This window comes from Agelaius phoeniceus, chromosome 6, assembly GCF_051311805.1.
Source record: "Agelaius phoeniceus isolate bAgePho1 chromosome 6, bAgePho1.hap1, whole genome shotgun sequence".
NCBI classification, from domain to species: Eukaryota; Metazoa; Chordata; class Aves; order Passeriformes; family Icteridae; genus Agelaius; species Agelaius phoeniceus.
This window is the reverse complement of record NC_135270.1, coordinates 47,747,796-47,767,456: the sequence shown is the minus strand read 5'-3', so window position 1 is coordinate 47,767,456 and position 19,661 is coordinate 47,747,796. Positions and strand designations below refer to the sequence as shown.

At 41.1% G+C, this 19,661-nt stretch overlaps 1 protein-coding gene across 3 annotated transcripts in view; it reads left to right on the top strand.

The window, feature by feature from the left end:
* Nucleotides 1–19,661, top strand: part of CCDC88C (coiled-coil and HOOK domain protein 88C) — a 97,082-nt gene that overhangs the window by 20,306 nt on the left and 57,115 nt on the right. For all 3 annotated transcript variants that reach the window (XM_077180624.1, XM_077180625.1, XM_054635327.2), the window contains exon 4: nucleotides 18,036–18,105. In XM_077180624.1, the coding sequence (XP_077036739.1) occupies nucleotides 18,036–18,105 (70 nt within the window). The remainder of the gene's footprint in view (nucleotides 1–18,035; nucleotides 18,106–19,661) is intronic.

Below are 19,661 nucleotides of genomic sequence, written 5' to 3'. Positions count from 1 at the left end.
AACTATTTTCATGCAGTGTAATAATCTTGTTTTCATTGTTGTCTTACTTCACTTTCAACTAGGGTTCTGTCTTTTATTTAAAAAAAACCCTTTCCTACTTTGTAGCCATCAGATGAAAGTTTAACTTGCCCCAAATAAAAGATTTCAGGCTGCTTGTAAGAAAAGAGGTAGTTTCACAAAATGAGAAAAATGGGTATTAAAGTACCTCCGTGTGACTCAGGTGAGAAGTTAAGAATGTGAAATAAATTAAATGGAGCAGTGGTCAGAGGAGAAGACCCCAGAATATCTGCACTCTAGATATTGCTAGATTTACCTGGGAGAAGGGGGGCATCTGAGATACAATGCCATTTGTTGGATTTGAACTTTGAAATCTTTGCTTTGTTACCAGGTAGATGTGCTGGTGTTGGTGGTGATTTTGACTTCCTTAAAGCATGAATCTGTACAGACTGAAGGTACAGCTTCCCACGTTCTGAGACTGTGCAGCACAAGTCTTCTGTCAGATAAATGCCATGTTCTAAGGACTGGTTTTCTGTCTGTTGGGTGTGTTGTGAGTGTGGTGGGCAGAAAGCCTTTCCAGCTGGGCTCATGTGGGGTAGGGGACAAGACCTCAGGCACAGGGACCGTGCCTGGAAGCAGAGGTACCAGTGAGGTACAGGGAGCTCAGTTTGTGTGTGTTCCCTTGGAGTGCTGACACCCACATACCTCTAGAAACCACAGCTTTGCCATCTTGCAATACAAAAGGAAGTTCTCACTGAATAGATTTTTCCCCCCCCCAAGTACAATGGTTGAGAATTGCAGCCATGGACAGCTGCTTCAACAAGGCATCTCCTCCCCACAAACACTCATAAGCCTCAATTTGTTTATCTCAGAATAATCTGTCCCTTTGGTATCAGGCTGGCTGGCATAAGGCATGTAATTTTATTACTCCCTGGCCATGTGAAGCAGCATTCAAATGTCATGATAGATGGTAGTGCAGTGCTTTTTGCTTGGTGTTCCAAGGAGCCTCCTAGAAGCATATTCTGGACTCCTTCTGCTAGTCTTAAATTAGGAAAGGATTTAAAAATTTTTGTAAGATGAGATGCAAATCTTAAGGCCTTAGGGAAGCTGTGTGTTAATAAAAAGTTAGAATTTGGCTCTTAGCGTTAACTGAGATCAGCTCACTGCTCTTGCTGGGGGAGAGGAAGGTTTTTGCACTGTTAGTCAGTTTAAGCACTTCCAGTTTGTTTAATCATCTTTTTCTCTGTGTGATACAGGCCCTTTTGGGTTCCACATATTTGGCACACACTGCTGCTGTATCAGAGAAATTATGAATTAAGTGAACTGGTTTCCTGGCACTTGGGAAGCCATCAAAGTTTGTGCTTAACAGAGCAACCATACTGGGTAATGTAATACAATATTAAATACACAGGCACCTAAAATAATTTGTTTGCAGAGTGGGGGCAAGCCTTTTTTGTTTATTTTTTTAGCATATCATGAAAACAACTATTAAAAGGGAAAAATATTTTTTTTAATTTTTGTCCTTCCAAGGAACCAGCTAGAAGAGGGTAGTGTTTAACTACTACCTCTCACCTTTTTAATGACAAGTCATTAATTTTTCTTTGATATTCAGAGCAAGTCTGTTCCAGTTCCCAAAACATAGGCTGTATGCCCTTGAGGAGTAAAGCAATTAAGAATTACAAGGAGTATTATGCATTGCAGATTTAAGCAACCTGCTGAAATAGTAACCTGCCATGTGCTCCTAAGTCTGTCTGTATGAATCAGGGCTTTAAAGTGGTGACTGATACATGAGGAATATGTCATCTTTGAGATTAACAAGACAGCTGCACTTGAGAGGAGGAACACATTTGTTTTCATGTTCTGTAACACTGACCTTCCTTCATGCAGGAAGATTCAGGCTTGAGTAACCACTGAAACTGCTGCCACAATCCTTGAGATAATATTGCTCTTCTGGTGAGACAAAGCAGGCTACAGATTTAGCTGCACATACTTCGTTACACTGTAGCTCTAGCACCACAAACTCTCATTTCCTGACTGCATTAACTGCCTGGCATTCTTTCTGAGACTTCCTCCATTGCAGAAATAGGCCATTTAAACTAGTCTTGCTTTCTTGGGTAACTGGTCTCTGCAATGTTTTCTCTAGCTTTCTCTCAGTTGGATAAGTAACCCTGGTTCTTAAGATGTTTTAATACCCCATGGTATAGCAGTACCTCCTGGTATGGAGTAGCATCTCATTCTTGGCCACTGGATTTCATGCAGACTGGTTTGGGAAGAGCTTGGGAAGGCAGTAATTCACTTTGAAGAACTGCTGTGGATCTGTGTTCCATGTCTGTCTGGACTCAGGAATTCAAACACTGTCTTCTGTATTAACCACTGGATTGCTGTCTTCCTCAATTACATGTGAAGAGCAGAACACTTGATGAGGCAGATGCACTGGAAACACATCAAAGTTTATTAAAACACACATCAACATTTAATAAAAAAATTGCCTAGTGAAAAAAGTTAGTGTTAATTAAAGAATTTGTGAGTATTAAGAGTTCAGAATTTCAAGTTCTTGTTGCTTGGCTGTCAAATCTCGCAAAAATAAATTCTATGAAATGTCCAAATAGTAAGAGTTTATGCATCTGGCTCTCTATAACTGAGATATTTTTAATCCATAATGAGGAGTGGTGTGTTACAAAACAGTGGAAAGCACTTTGCATTGTGTGCATTCATAAAGAGCTGCTCATTAAAAATGCACTTTTAGTCACCACCTGTTATTTGTTTAATTTGGTGCTTTACTGCAATGCTGTATTATTTTTGTCATCCTTCTTTTCTGAAGCACATTATTCATCGCTTTGAACCATATGGCCAGAAATATATTCTGAACATCTGATTTCTGTACTGGCCATTCCCTAAGGAAAAACCCTCGTGTCCATGTTTATGGCCAACCAGCCAAGCCTTTCCTGTCATCTTTTCATGAGCATTTCTTACCTTTTGCATACTAAAGATGCAATTAGGAGACTCACAGCTGTGATACTACAAGGCAGCAAGGGGGTTGCACTTGATTAGACAGAAAATGCCTCTTTGCTTAAATTCATAAATAAAAACCAAGTATGATGGGAACAAGGGAGAGCTTTTTACAGATCCTATGTCTTCCTCTTCCCTTGCTGTTTCCCCATGGCACCAGGCACACATGGCTGGGGGGTGGGGTGTGTGCAGCGAGGTGTGCAATGACCTGGCTGCTGCTTGCTATGGCAGCCTTTGCTCTTTCCTTGCCTGGGGTGATACCCAAGGGTCTCCCCGGGAAAAATTTCACAGAAACCTGTACAAGTTTGATTCCTCTGGATTGGTGTCATAAAAACCAATATGAAAGATGCCTGTGGAATTGTTATAGTTCCTTTTCCTTGTCCACTCCAAATGTTCTGTAATGTGCAAGCATAACTGGGGATAAAGAGCCCCATTAAATGTGCTGCAGCCCTGCATTTCAGCACTCTGGCTATATTGACTGTGCATATCTCCTCTGTTTGGAGATAAGATGTTGGCATGGTGCTGTCTCCCACTTATCTTTTGTGATAGCAGTGTGTCCAGTAATGCTTGCATGAGTTATGCACTCTGAACAGGGCATGTGTACAGTGTACTACAGTGAATTTTCCTTTAAATGGAGGGCAAGGGAATGAATAGATGGCAAAGTGTCCTTTTCTTTCAGTCTGGTGTGAAATCTTGTATTTAACATGACTAGTGGGCAGGTTTCATTCTTATTCTTCTGTCCTGAGCACATATCAAAAACCTGCCATACAACCTGGTGTAATCAGCAGTCTGCTCACAGGAGGCCCTAAGTTTGAAACAGCAGGAGTTTTGCAGCTTGGAGCTGAATGGTGTTGGCAGAGCTGTTTGAAGAAGTTTGCTTAGTTCCTGCCTGCATTGTGCTGGGCCAATTTCAAAGGGCCTGTTCCCTCTACCTCGTGAGAATGACTTCCAGTCAAAATTCACAAGGAATCATGTATCTACTAGTCTGAAATGCAGCAAATGCTCTTTTTAGTTTCAGTTGTGCCTGTTTTTGTATTGCTGCTTAAAAAGTAACATCAGTGAATACAAATTTAATTTGGGGGAAATTCTGGTCTTTACTACAGTGTGTTAATCTTCAATTTAGCAGATCATCTGCATATTTCCACTGTCAAAACAAATTGCCTCGTTTGGAGGTTCAAACTAAAATGCCTGATTTTAGCACCCTGTATTTACTGGGTATCTCAATGTTGTGAAAATACAAACTGTGTTTTCTGAGATTTAAAGGAACAGTGGATTTGGGTACTGCAACTGAGGTGCCAGAGTACCTAGACTTGTGTTAAGGTACTGTATTATAACTGCTGGATTTCTCTAATTGCTTCCTCCAGGAAGTAAGCATCTATTTATCCCTTTATAATTTGTGGGAGCTGCATGTTTTCTGAGCAGTGTGAAGTAAGACCATTAGTTTGGATGCCCAGCTTCAAAATGCAGACCATTACTATAGGTTTGAATTTGTTTTACTGTAACATTCTTTTGGTGAGTGACTGCGCCAGTTCCCATAGGGCTCCAGTTTCTGATGGGCCATTCATCACTGAACTAATTCACGGTACTCTGAGACAAACTGGTTTGTCAGAGTAATTCGATGCCTCCACCGAAGTATGTTTAAACAATGATGCAGAGCCATTTTAATAAGTTTTTTGAAAAGCTGCTACTAAACCAGGGGAAGATAGTCCTTATTCCAGCACTTAACATCATTGTCATTCCAGAGTTTGCAGTGGAGCTTGCATGGCTCCTTTTTAAGTTTTATAGTGGAACTCCTTGCCAAGGTCTTGTACTTTACTGAGGTGAAGGGTGTAAACACTGTCTTTGTAGCTAAAATACTGCTTGTGCTGCATTTTTCTGATTGTAGTGTCCCTGAAAATTTCATTGGAAGCTACTTCTAGGGAACAGACTTCTTCCAGACCACTGAGGATGTTTCAGCATGCTTTGAGTGCTGCTAGGCTTAGATCTGGTACTCAGTAGATGCAACAACAATATAAACATTTTTATAACCTATATCTTCTGAAATACTAATAATCTTTATTTCTACAGAGCAGTGCAGCCCAGATGTGCTGGATGGGAGGTGTTGCTGTTCTTTGCAGCCTGAGGCTTGAATTTCTCTTGCCTGGAGCAATTTTTTTGGGGAGTTACTGTCCCCTCCTCTGCTTCCAGCTCATAAGGTTGCACTGCTGTTGTTTTGTGATCTGGTTGATAGGGAGCTCCAAGTCACTTGATACTTCATATTGGGTTTCCCTCCATTATGTTGCTTAAATAATAAACCTGAGCTCTGCTGGTGGAGGTAAGGGATATGAGCCACGTGTGAGGCAGCTTGGAAATTGCTGAGAACCATACATGCCTGCCACCTTTGTGTGCCCTTCAAGGACACTGAAAATTAAGTAGCATGATTTAAAAAATTATGCTAGAAATAAAGAAAGGGGTTGGTAGTATGCATAGTTCTGCTTTTTCTACCTATAGCCAAGGCATCTCCTTGTGTTTGGGGGCCCTTGCTGACTTCAAATCTTTTGTGACCATTTTTTAAGGTTTTCCTCTGTAAATACAAGGTCTTGAAAGTTGCTTTTTCTTTCAGCTATAAATGAGGCTTTTGTATGAACGTATGATAGATTGACATCCTCTCTCAGGAAAATGCTAAACATCACAGCTTAGAAGGAAACTGTATTTTGTTGAAAAAAAAATCAGTGGTCAGAAGCCTAAAAACTGGCATAGTGGTGTTAGAAATTACTTTATCTGAAATGTTAGTAATAACACAGTGACACAGCTTTTGTCTATTTCTGTCACAGATAGCATAAAGATAGGATTTTCTGGATGCAGCAGTATCCTTTACATTTTTTCTTTTATCATGGGTATTTCCACGGTGTTGTATGCTTTGAGTGTGAGCTGTAACTACTGATCAGTAATGAAGAAGTATTATAAAATGTGGGGAGAAGTCTTCTCTTAAACCAGTGTCATTACTTTACTGAGTTTTCTGATACAGAAGCTGCCTGCTAGGGCTGTAGTGAAAGAATGCTTAAATTGAGCTCTGTGCTATGAGGCTGGTGGGGGAGCAAGAAGGGTAAAGCTCTGCTGAGTTAATTAATGTTAACAGTTATGAGTTATCTGCAAGATTCACAGTAGATTACACAGATTGTATTAAGCAGGGTTAATCAGTCCTTTCAGATACTTAAAGGAGCACTGTTAAGCTCTGGCAAGACTGAAAGTTCTTCTTGAGAGAATGTTTGCATGAGCAAGTATGCATATGTGTGTGAATGCATAGTCTGGATTACCATTGATAAGTAAATTTTGCCTAGCAGCTACCACCGAGGGATATTGGCTATTTCCTGTTCTGTGTATAGGCGAAATTGTGGCAGCTGTTGGAAGGGACCTTTTCCTTTTACCTATTTTTGGTCATAACTCTCTTTTTGTGAAGTATTTCCCCTGCTGTGCACTAAGGAGATCTTTGCTATCCTGTGATACTAACTGCTCTTTGAGTTGTGGACTCAGTGTGGCTTCATGGCTTTTCAGCATTAACTTTTGATGGTTTTCTCTTCCACATCTGTGGAATAGAATGTGGAAGGTGAGTGGGGTTTGTAAGTGTGTAGGGGGTGAATTCCTCATAAAGACGACTTTGATAATTGCAGATATAAAGTCTTGATGTACCACAGCACCTTGTGCTATGATTTTTCATATTTGTTCAAAGTGTTTATGTGTTCATTTTTTAAAGCAAGTGTTAAAGCAACTATTTTTGGTGTAAATTCTCAGACTTGAGGTAAGTTGGATAACTGACCTGACCATGAAAGACCGACGTTAAATTTTATCAAGTAGACAACGTGTCACAGAGTGTTTTTTCAGCCTTTTAGCAGCCTTTTTAGTGCTGTGTTTAGGAAGCCACCTTGTTGCTGCTGTGTGGTGTGGGGTAAGACTCCTGATGCTCTTGCTGTTGAGCTGTGGGGACTCCAAATGATTGAATGTGGGGGACACTCTTGCATACAACAAATCCCATGGGGCTTCCAGAAGGATTTTGCCTGTTACTGGTCTGAGCAGTTAGAATAATACCGGAGTAGTCGGTGGGACAAATAGCAGAAACGTATATACACAAAACTCAGTATGTCTACATGTATACAGATATATATATATGTATATTTAGAGGACGGTATTTCTGTTACTCTGGGGTGCCCAGAGGGCAGGGACAGCAAGTGAACTTCCGTGAGATGGGGATGGCACGGGAGAGGGCAAGTCCCCCAGTGTCCTGGGATGGATGTCCTGGACCCGCCCCAGGTCCCCTCCTGGACCCGCTTGCTTCGGGTGGGTGCGGAGCACTCAGCATCGTGAAGCGCCATCGCTTTTTGCCCTGGCAGCCCCAGGCTGGGGGAGCTTACGAAGGGATCAGATGCCAGCGAGGGATCTCCGTGGGCTGGGACTGAGGACGAACCCCCGTGTCACCTCCCCGCTGGCAGCACGTCGGGTCAGTCAGGGAGGCTGTGCTCGGCAGCTTGACCCGGCGGTTGCCTCCGTTTTGCGCCTGACCTGGCTTTGCCGAGGTGCAAATTGCTGGCAGTAAACTCTGTGAATACCCAGCGTCAACTGCAAATAACTGTGTTTCCTCTCCGTAGGTACCCGTACCCCCCTCCGAGAGGGACGGAGTAACTTTCCAGATGGAAAGGTTGTTTGCCTTTGAAAACAAATAAACAGAGAAAATCTAGAAAGGGAACGAATAGCCCAGAGGCTGTTTTGAGGACATGGCTTCCTTTTCCTTCCCTCTCATTTTATTCACTGCTAGATTCCGTGGTGGTCATCTTTATTTTTCTCCTTTATTTCTTCTATTGTAACTGCAATTCAGTGCTAATGGTAAAACCGATGATTATCACAGTAGATGCTGGGAGTGTTTTCCTTCCAAAGGTTGCTTGGGTTACCTTGAGAAAGTCCCGTGAAATTTATTGCAGCTTCTCCGCCTGTACAGTGCAAGAAGTGTTGACGGTCTTGAAAATTCTCTGCGTGTTCCCTGCCTGGGGCAATCTGCTAGCTCTAAAGAGAAACACCACTGTACGTTTGTGCATGGGAGACCCATCTGATCTGCCTTGAAGCTTCTCCCTTAACTTAAGAAAAAAATTGAGACTGTTGCTGCAGTGGCAAAGCACCTGGCAAGGGATGTGTGGGTGTTTGTTGAACTTGTTAATATTGGGTAAATTAAATGATAGTGATAATGCAGTAATACACTGAAGTAATGGTGTGTTGGATATAAATTCTGTTTCAGAGTAGTTGGAAAGCTTATAACATTAACCTGCAATAATACCTGTTAGAGGTTTTTTAGGAGTATTTGAGAGGGGCATGCCTGAACTGCAAGGACTCTCTCTCTCTGCATTAATGGTACTTAAGTTTTTAGTGCCCTTGGTAACTGGTTGGTAATGGGAGTTTGCCTACAAGAGACCATCAGGTGGTTGTAGCAGAAAGCACCTAACACAATCAAATGTTTAGCAAGTATGGACTCTTTTGTTTCAACTTACAGACCTTCCCAAAAAAAACTTCCCCAATCACCTCATTTGTCCCATAGCACTGCACTGTTGGATCAGGCATCCTCGTAGGGTAGAACAGCTTGCTCCCTGTACCCTCTCCAGACCAGTTGGAAACTTTCCTCTTCTGTAAATCCAACATGGGTTTTTGCATGGTCATCTGCAAATGCCTCAAGGACCCCTCTTGCCCAGCTGCATTCTCGGTTGCAGTTAGATAATAAGCTGATGGCACAGTGACTGTGTGCATGCTTCCTGAAACATTAATTTGTTGTCCAATACTAGGTTGCATGTAAGCTGCCCAAGCACAAGTTTCAAGCTTGTGTGGAGACTCATGGTTAAAAATCTTTAAATTAGCTTTTGGAAATTAGTCGGTTTAATTTAAACTTAATTGATTTTTTTCCCTTCATATTTATAAACATGCTGGGTGGAAAAAGTAGGACAAGTGCTGACACACCAGTTGCTCAGTTCTCTAACAGGTATTCTTCAAGCACTGTCACAACTGTTTTCTTCACTGGAAGAAAAAAATTGTTCTAGAAACACTGAGTTTCCTGAGTTGGAGACAAAGATTTTCATGCATTTCAAAGTGATCTTAACAATAACCTAAATATTTATCCCATAAAATTCCTGTTGGTCATCACTTTGTGAATAGTGTCTATGTATTTACAGTTTGTCAGTTTCTAGGTGTCATTTTCTGTGTTGCTCCAGCACTACCCATTTGGATCTCTGAAAATGGTTTACCATTGTAACGTTAATTAAATCTTATTTGTTCAGGAAGCATTATCCTGGGAAGACCAAGCATGTTTGTGCTTGTTTCTGAGCCTTTAACTGCCTTATATTTGAGCAGCTCTGAGGATGTTTGGGTGTAGTGAAGGCAAAGCATGGAGCCTTTTGCTAATGAGAAATATTTTTCTCTGTGAGCTCTGACCCCATGGCAGTCAAGATGGCTGAGACAGTAGGATGTTACTCAGCATTAGTAAGAGTGGCAGGGTAAAGCAGCTTGTTTTGTTTGGTGACTGAGAGGTAGATCAAAGGTTGTCATGAGTTCCTGCTTCAACCAGGACATAAGAGTATCAGATTGGTAACAGTCAACTTTGATGTTTGTTTTACTTCTATTACCCTTAGTCACTGATGAAATTTGACTCATGCATTCACATTAAAGTATTTGCATCTGTTAGGCCTTCTGTTTGCTAAAATATTTTTCATAATTCTAGAAATCATGAAATTATCCCTTTTTTTGTCCCCTCTCTGCTTTATTAATTTTTTCTAGTTTGACAGATTTGTTTTCATACTTAAACTTCAGCTTTGATTTGGCTTTTCAGTATTTGTACTAGAGAAACCTCAAAATTATTCCTGTTGCACATGCCCCTTTGCCCTCACAGGGCTAATGGTTTTAGAGTTTTCCCCAAGAAAACACATTCTTTTTAAAGCAATATTTGTACTAATAAATTACAAAAAGTATGCATTTGTGCTTCCTAGCTCCTGCTCATTATTCATCTTTGGGAAAGCAGTATTGCTATAATGTGTAGCTAGTATTCCTATCTCTTCCCATCTTTGACTCCTTTTTTCCTCTACTTTTGGCTGCTGCTTTTTCAGGAATTGTGTCATAATTGTCAGTCTGGTGGTCTCCTGCTTCTTAAGAGTCTTAGCACATTGTCAGAGCCTGGACCCCCACTGCAATGTTGGAGTTGCAATACAGATCTTAAGTTCTGAACCTCTATAAGTAAGCCTTACAACTTGCCATGCACTTGCCTTGGGTTAATGAAGTTTGGTCTTCTTCATGACATCCAGCAATCGTGTTAAGAAATTCAGTGTATTTTATGTGGACTGGTATCATGTGCCCAGTTAGGTGTTTGCTGTGTATGTTTCATATAAACACATAAGCCCCCCAAGTTTTAGAAGTGATTGTAATATGAGAAATGGTAAAAAACAGATCTTGCACATAGTCTTCCTTAGAGAAGCTTTTATTGTGTTGGTGTTTGTTGCTTGATAACAAGCTGTATTTTAATATAATTGTTTTCACTCCAGTGATCAAGGGCAGTGGAGCAGAGTTTGTACCTCGGAGCTCTGCATGGCTAATGTGTTTTGGTATCAGGCTTCAGTGTTAAGCTTAAATACAGTTGCTCAGTTTTAGAGTTTGATGTGAAATTTTTTGATTATGCCAGTAAAATATGCCCAGTGTATGGGAAAAACTGACTTCCTTTTAAAACAAGTGAGTGTGCTTGGTGCTGAGTTTCAGGGAATTCAGTGGTGCTTTAAGTCTATTCTGATGGCCTGTGGTGTTTTTTTTACTGTGTTAAGGTGAATTTGGTCCTTAGAGACCACTGTAGATTAGCTGGGAGTGTGTTCAACAGATGGGTTGCATTTTAGCTGGTTAGATTTGTAATGTCAAGTGACAAGCCTTTAACACAGAACATTGCATACTCCCAGTTACTGCATAAACCACCTCAGGACAAATCTAAGATGAAATAAAATACAAGTCAAGAGTAATTTGTCAGGACACTATTACAAACATGTGTAGTCACTTGCACATGATCTGAAAAGAGAAGTTGAGGATAAATCAAATAGGCTGTTTATTTGCAGCAAAAGTAGATAAATTAGTCAAAGGTGCTGTTGGCAATAAAAGCAGGAAAAAACAGCACTCCACAATTAAATTTTCTACTCTCTGGGTCAAATCAATATTGCCACTAGCCACAACCGTAGGGCTGTATGTTTTATTAACAGAGATGATTCAACCTGGAGTTAGTGAAGCTAGGATAAAAAATCCACTGCTATACATGTCATTGTTCAGAAGTAAATGTACACTTTTGTATATAGATTGATTAAAAAATAAAATTTGTGTGACTGATGTGTCAGCTTCTCCATTATTTATTCCACTAAACTAGAAGTAAAACTAATTGTGTGCTATAAAAGTACCTTTATTTAAGTCCACATAGGTTTTTTTTGTGATGTGAACAATGTGCATTGTGAACAATTTCATCTTAAAGCAAAATGCGTTTATCAGGACTTGTTTTGGTTCCCATACCCTCTGATATTTGGAGAGATGTAGTTCCCTCCAGCCAGTTCATAAAGCAGTGAGAATGTACATGGCCAATCATATTATAGCCACAGAATCTTATTTTCATTTCCTTCCTCCATTGCTTGTTACTTCCCCCCCCCCCCTTTGTTAGTAGTTTACTGATACTTGGGTATATATAAAAAGTTCTTTGTTCCAGGGATGCCTCACTGTTTCTACAGCTCCAGTGAATCAGATTTTGTTCCTGGATGAGACCTCTGCACTACTTGAATACAAATAACAAAACCTGAGCAATGAATTGGGTGGATGGTTATGCCTGGGTCCTTCTGGGTATTTTGAGAGGTTTTATATTATAGTCTATTATATGCCATCCAAATCTCATATGTGTAATTTTTTAAAATAAAATCTGTTCTTACATGGTGTACTTACACACTGATAACAGTTTTGTCATTTATTTGGTTGTCTGCACCTTGCACAGACTGAGCACAATTAAGACTAGGTATGATTCCTTCACATCCCTTCCCACTGAGATTCCAGTCTACAATTGTCAGAACGGATTATTTTCAGCAGATGAGGCCACAGTTATTTTAGTGGCTTTTGGGTTTCCACTTGAAGGGTCTTTAGAAATGTGCTTTGTAATTTGCTGGTTTTCAGAAGGAAAAAAAATCCATTTAAAGACAGCTAATCCTCTAGTCCATCACATAACGAGTGCAATTGTTGCAGAGATGAGCAAAGTTCTTAATCAAATTTTGTCATGTATATAATGTGTTGGCAGGGAAACAGTACTGAGTCACATACATGGTGTCATCAGGCGTGCTTGCATGGTAAGATGTACATGAAAAACATGTCAAGAAACCATTTGTGTTTCACTTCCTTGTAATTTCTGGCAACAACTTGTTTCATCTTGTCTAATCTTCTGTAAGACCCTGCCATACAGCTCACAGAATCTTGCTGTGATTTCTCTGTCACCATTAATAAATCCTCAGATAATTACAGCAACCCCCCAACCTTTATGAAGTTTATATCTACTGGAAGACAAATATATTTTTTATCTAAAATATAACCTCTTTGTAGGCTGCAAAAGAGGCTTCTCATTATTTTAATACAAAACTGGGAACTTTGAAAGAAAATACTTAAAAAAACAATCCCTGTGTCACAAATTGCTGTTTAAAATGTGTTTTATTTTAAAGCTTGTACATTAGCGTGTTTGCTCTTCCTTTGAATTCTGATTCCAGAAAAATTTAGGTTTGATTGTCCCTTGGAGTGCACTTGGCCTGGGAAATGCAGCTCCCAGCCTGTCTTTGTGGCAGCATCCCAAAGGGCCCTTAAAATGTGTAGGGGCAAAGCTGGCACCCCATCCTGCTGCTGGGAGGTGTTGGGCTGGTGCAGGTGGCCACTGACTCCTGCTGAGACCATGTCTAAGGATTCAGTGTTTCACCAAATGTTTGTGAGATCAGATCCATACTGAGGTTATCAGAGTAAGGTGTTGCCTGTGCTGCACAGATAGGACTCTTCTTTCCTCCTTTGTTGGCCTGACTTGCAGATAAAATGTAAGCCAAATTCCCTGGCTAGGTACTGTTTGCTTTTGCTGGTATAAATAAAGCTGATGATGGTTTTTCCTCATGGGCATTTTAAGTAGGAAAGCACCATTTGGCTCCCAGTCAGCTGGGCAATTAGCATTTTATAGCTAAGCAATATACTTAAATGGAATTGCTTGGCTTGAGCATTGAATTACAATGACTGTTAGACTGCCTCTCTCCTTACATAATTTATTTAGTACTCCCTTCTTGTTTAGGATTCAGGCAGAGGTTAATTTAATTCTGCATGAGAAACTAGTAGTTACTCTACATTAATGCTGTGCTGTATGGTAATGCAGGGAAAGGTTTTTTGTGTAAAGCTTGTGTTTGCTGGGTCTCTCAGCCATGAGAAGGATAATTTTACCTACTCCTTTCCTAGCAATTCATTCATTGCAAGAGCTGTTGGCACACTTAAATTGGGACTAAAAAAGTGCATCCAAGAATAATACCTTAAGACCATTTTATTCCATGCTGTTGTTGCATGTGTATTTTTAAGAAGCAAATACGTATTGAAGTATAGTATGGACCAAGGAGACTTTGTTCCTACAAAATTACAAGAGGCCCACTCTACCCTGTTACAGGTAAATAGAATGTTAATATGTGACCATGGAGATTGAGGCAGAGCTTCTGCTGCATCTCTGCTGAGGATCTGAGGCAAAGAGCAAACATCCGGTGTGGGTGATCTTGGAGGGATAAAAAGAGGATGTAGAATATGCCTCAGCACTCCAAGAATGATTAGAAACTTTCAGATGGAGGGAATGAATGTGTTTATTCATGCATTTAGTAAGCCTAAATGCTTAATTTGGTGCTTAGAATTTTATCCTTAATCTTGTATGGGTCTTGATTTTTCCTAAGGCCCTTGACTGTCTGAATCAATGTGGAGGAATTTTGGCTTTATTTTGTCTTAAGCTTCTTTTTAAAAAAGTGATTGCAAAGAGCTTGCAAATGTCAAGCAAGTTCATAGCAGTGGCTTAGACACCAGAAGGCTGCTGAGAGAAACAGAGCATTTATATTTATGTTTACCTTAGGATTTCTAGGTAACTCACTGATATTTCTTGGTGTACCAGCCCTTGGTGCTTTCAGCAAAGCTTACCTCTGACTTGACAGTGTCCCTCTTGTTGCTGGGGCACCACGATTGTCCCAGCCAGCTTCAGGCTCCACATCTGTGTGAGCAAGCACAGCAGTCAAGGTCTGAACACCCAGTGTGACCTTCACTTGAAAAGCCCATGAGAATGGAGAGAAAAATACATTTATGAAAAAATACAGGGTCATGTAACTGCTTACTCAAACCTTTGTGGTCTTTATCTACTGAGTTTGGGTGCCTGGCTCAAGGAGTCTGGGACTTGGCTGCTGATCCTTATATTTTGTGATCATGGTGTTGGATGTACTACCTAGAAGTCTCCAGTTTTGCAACTGTTACTGCTGTCAAAAGACATTGGACAAACCTCCTCAAGCTTAAAATATCCTGATCTTTGGGTGAGGAGCATTTCAGAAACCTACAGGCACTGCACTGAGCACTGACAGGGCTTTGTTTTGATTCCTTAAATAACACTTCTGATGCCAACATTATTTTTTCACAAACCGTAGTCTGAGGGAAGGGGTTGCTGACTTGCAGTAGCTGGCTTCTGACTTGGTTAAGCTGTAAATCTGGCAACTCAGTTTCTAATGGTTTTAATAATCTGGGAAATTTTTACCATGTGTTGTTGTCATAACCTTTACTGTTTTAACCAAGCTTTAGTTGTGCTGTAAAAATGATTCAAAGGCTTCTCACTGGAGGAATTAGACTTTTTGCTTGTACAGTTGCTCTCCAGGGTACTCTGGGTTGCTGTGGGCTATTTAAAAAGTTTGAAAACCCTGCTTCCCTCTCCAGCAGCTCCTGCCTGGTTGTGTTGCCCCTAGCCATGCTGGTTGCCTGAGGCAGAAGGATATGCACACACCATGTCTGCCTCTGCTGCCGAGTCTTACAGCTGTGTTTGATTTCAAGCATAACATTTATATGTCATACAATAATGCAGCTTGCTGCCCCTGTGGGGAAATGGGTCATTTTATCTACTATTTCTTTTTTTGTCCAGGTTAAGCCAATGCCCAGAGTAGCTGTATCCTGGGAGATGTTTGGGTCCACGGGGCCCTTTGACTCTTAGTGCCAGCTCACAGGCTGGAAACAGCCCAGCTCCCTGCCTGAAGCCAGTTTGGCTTCCTGTGGTCTTCAAGGAGGAATGATAAGATCTGAGGGGAGCTGAGAGGCCAGGCTGAAGCACAGCATTTTACTTGTGTAAAATGTTTTTATTGTGTAATAATCTGTGTTATTGCTGCTTCAGAGAAGGAAAACAAGAAAACATTGATAAATTATAGAAGTTGAAGAAATCCTGATTTGCTTTTAGGTGAGGACGATGTTAGTTCTATTTCCAGATGTGGGATTTTGGGCAATCAATCTGACACATGGTCACATTATCCCTGTCAGTCACTGAGTATCAGCTGAGCTTCACTAGCTTTCTGGGATTTCAGTCTGGACAAAATCTGAACTAAATTCATCAGTGTGGAGCTTTCCCTTGACATGTTTTATCTTATGCTTGTGGTTGTGTGAATGGATGATTGGTTCACAGATGATAGTTTATTAAACTCAAGTAACTCTGTTTTTCTGACTTGCTTTCCTGAGCTTGAAAATGAAGAGCAGGGGCATTGACCTTCCTTTATAAAGTGTTGAGCTCTGCTGGTGAGCTGCACTGTAAGTTAGGTGTTATCATCACAGGCCCTAATCTGAAGGCAAAAGCTTTTAGAGTAATACAGATAATTATCTGTTTAAATATTTTACTTTAAAAATAAACAGGTCAGAGTATCACCTCTTGCAACAATCAGAATCTTTCAATCTGAATTAACAAATCACTCTTCCAGGCTTGGGGCCATTTCAGCTTCTATTCAGTGACTGTCAGATTCTTGCCAGAAGATACTGAGCTCAGACAATTATGAGAGAGTTCAGTCATGGTTGTGTTGGGTGGTATACTCAAATGATTTTGCAGGAGGAGCTCATGGGAATGTTAACAGCATAAAGGTTAGCAGTAATGTCTTTAGTGTCTGCCAGTTAAAAAGCTAGCGATCTGATGGTTACACAAAGACAATGCAAATTCCTTATGCATTCCTGCCTCAGTGCTGCTCCACGTGCTGGGTGACTGGAAGCAGAATTCTTTCTCCTCTTTTTTGCCATGGAAATTGCTGGTTAAAGCTCAATACTTCAGTATATGCAAAGTCTGATTTTTTTTTTTTTGTTTAAAGCCTCAGTGCCATGCTGTGTTGTCATAGCACATGTTGCAGTCCAGCCATGTGCTCTTACATCCAATAGATTTTGCACCTGTTACAGTAAACAAACTTTGTTTAATGTGTCTCAAATGCCCAAAATAGAAAATGCATTTGGCTAATGACTCAGCGAATGTTTGGTCTGCGGTAGCCAAGCTTCACATTACATAAAGGACTATAGAATCTTTTTCCTTAACAGCTCCAGAAATCCTATTAGCTGTGACACAGATATTTCTACTTTTTCCAACAAGGAGTGTGTTTTGGTATGGATCAGAAGAAAAAAATGAAATGTGTTCTGTCCAAAACATTTTTTAAAATATGCACTCTGATTGCTTATCAAAGGCTGCAGGCTCTCTGAATTATTTCCTCCTTCAATCAGGCTTAATTTTCCTGCTGTGGTATAACTTTAAAAGCAGAGAAATAACAATAGGTAGCTGGGAGGGGAAGTGTCTGGGTGAATGGGTGATTGTTTCAGGAAGTGTGTTACTTTGCTGCGCTGTGGTGCTTTTCCCCCTGGTCTGAATGCTTTGCAAGTATCAATGCATGTGCCCTTCCAGTGGCCCGGGGGTAGTCTGGGAAGTGGAGACAAGCCGGAAAAAGGCACCTGCCAAACATTTGGTTGAGTTGTATCTGTGAGCTTTTGTTTCCTGAATCCCAGCACAGTGTTTCAGTAATACAACTGTTTTCCTCCCCATCTTTTTATGTGAAATAAAAACCCACCTGCAAAATGTTTTATCCAGATCATCACAAGTGGGGGTGCTGGAAACTGCAAGTCAAAGCTAACAACTGTACTGCTCCTCCTCTTTGTTTCTGGGCTGCATGGCTGATTGTATTACTGTACAGAATCCCCTTTGCAATGTATTTATTTGAACAACTTCAAACATTTTGCCTGCCCCAGGGCTTGTAGCCTTTCTTCCCTCTTTAAGCCATTCTGAGATTTCAGAGCAGCTTCAGACAGATGATCATTAAAATGTTGAACCTGATGTACGTCCCCTTTCTGTCATCTGCCCCAAAATAAAATGACCCTTAAGTATGTAATGAACATAATTTAATTCTGTTTTACTCCTGATTAGAAACAATGCAAATAAATCTAGAACTTTATATCCAGCTTCTCTGGGCAGTGCCAGATGCCTGGTCAAGTGCTTTTCCCTACACCCACTTCCCCAGCCCATCCTTAAATTTTCAGACCCATGAAATAATTTCAGCAATTATTTGAGTTACTCAGACTTCACAGAGTGGCTTAGGTATGTTTGAACCAGCTGCATTTGTATGCCCTGAACCATGGCAGCAGCTGTATGCTGCACATCAGATGAATACAGGTCATGCCTGGGGTAGAGGCATGAATGATTGGTGTGCCTGGCATGGTCATGCATTTATCCTGATTAGTGCCATGGGACCCTTTAAGTTCCATATTAGCCATTGTTAAAAGAAGTGATTAGTGTATGTTAGCTGTGCAACCTGATGCTATCTTCAAATAGTGATTCTTCTCTCAAGTGGGGCTTCCTTTTGTGACCTCTGACCTAGCAGTATGTTAAAAGCTTTGTAACTGATGGAGCTTTGTATTCTTTGTGGTGGGATTGATTTGGATTCCTTCACACTGAAGTTTGTCTGTTGTTCTCTTTTGTTTAGGAGGTCCTTCAGCAGCTGATTGTAATGAATTTACCAAATGTTTTAATGATTGGCAAAGATCCTCTTTCTGGTGAGTAGTTCATTGGGTTCTCCATCCGCCTCCTCTGTAATACTAAATAAAGTCTGTATTTTTTTTTTGTCTTCCTAAACAATTCTGTAATTCTGTTCTAATTTAGTAGGAAAACGCTTTAAAGAGTCCAGCCCTTAACACTAAACTATGTCCCTAAGCACCACAAATGTGTCTTTCAAATACTTCCAGTGGTGGTGACTCAACCACTTCCCCAGGCATCCTGTTCCAATCCTTGACCACTGTTTCAGTTAGGAATTTTTCCTAGTATCCATAAGAGTATTCTTAAGCCTCCCCTGGTGCAACTTGAGGCCATTTCCTCTTGACCTATTGGTTGTTATATGGGAGAAGAAACCAACCCCCACCTTGCTACAACATCCTTTCAGGTAGTTGTAGAGAGCAATAATGTCCCTCAGAGCTTCCTTTTCTCCAGGCTAAACACCCCCAGCTCCCTCAGCAGCTCTGTGTCAGACTAATGCTCCAGACCCGTCCCCAGCTCCATTGCCCTTGTCTGGACACACTTCAGCCCCTCAATGTCTTTCTTGTGGTGAGGGAACTGAACTGAACACAGGATTTGAGGTGTGGCCTCAGCAGGGCCAAGGTGGTGTACAAGTACAGGGGGACAATCCCTGCCCTGGTCCTGCTGGCCACACCATTGCTGACACAGGCCAGGATGCCATTGGCCTTCTTGGCCACCTGGGCACAGCTGGCTCATGTTCAGCTGCTGTCAGAGGGCACCCCCAGGTCCTTTTGCACAAGGGCCACTTTCTAACCACTCTGTCCCCATCCTGTAGCAATGCCTGGGATTGCTGTTGATCCAAGGGCAGGACCTTTACTGCTTGGAACCTCATACCACTGGCCTCAGCCCATGGATCCAGCCTGTCCAGATCCCTCTGCAGAGCCTTCCTGCCCTCCAGCAGATCAACACTCCCACCCAATTTGGTGCCATCTGCAAACTGACTGATGGTGGCCTTGATTCCCTTGTCCAGATCATTGATAAAGACATTAAACAGGACTGGCCTCAATACTGGGCACTGGAGAATCCCACTTGTGATTGGCCACCAGCTGAATTTAATTTTTTGGACTGAGAGTTGCTCCTAAGGGACTCTGGCAACCAGTCTCCTAAGCAGGCCATAATGCAAACATGATTTTTAGTAAACTGTATGTATTTGTAGGCAAACTACAAGTATTTGAGCATCTCTGAATCTCACAACTTTATGTATCTAGGATGTAACACTGAGGTGTTTATATAGCTGTGCATTTAAATATACATGTGCATTTGCATGATGCATATGTATGTGTGATGAGTGAGTTCTTGCCAAAGCCAGAAGAGCAGCTGTTTGTTTGTTTGGAAGTTGTGTCTCTTCACCCCTTACTGCAAGTGGCCCAGGATGCAGTCTGCTGTAGCACAAAGATGTGCTGTCCTCTAGGTGTTCTATGTGCCTGTATAATGAGTTTAGTTCTTGCTATATGCACACACCAGAGTCTTGCAGAATTGCCATAAGGTGTGAAGGAACTGTTGCGAATGACATGTGAGAAGAAATATAAATGAGAATGGA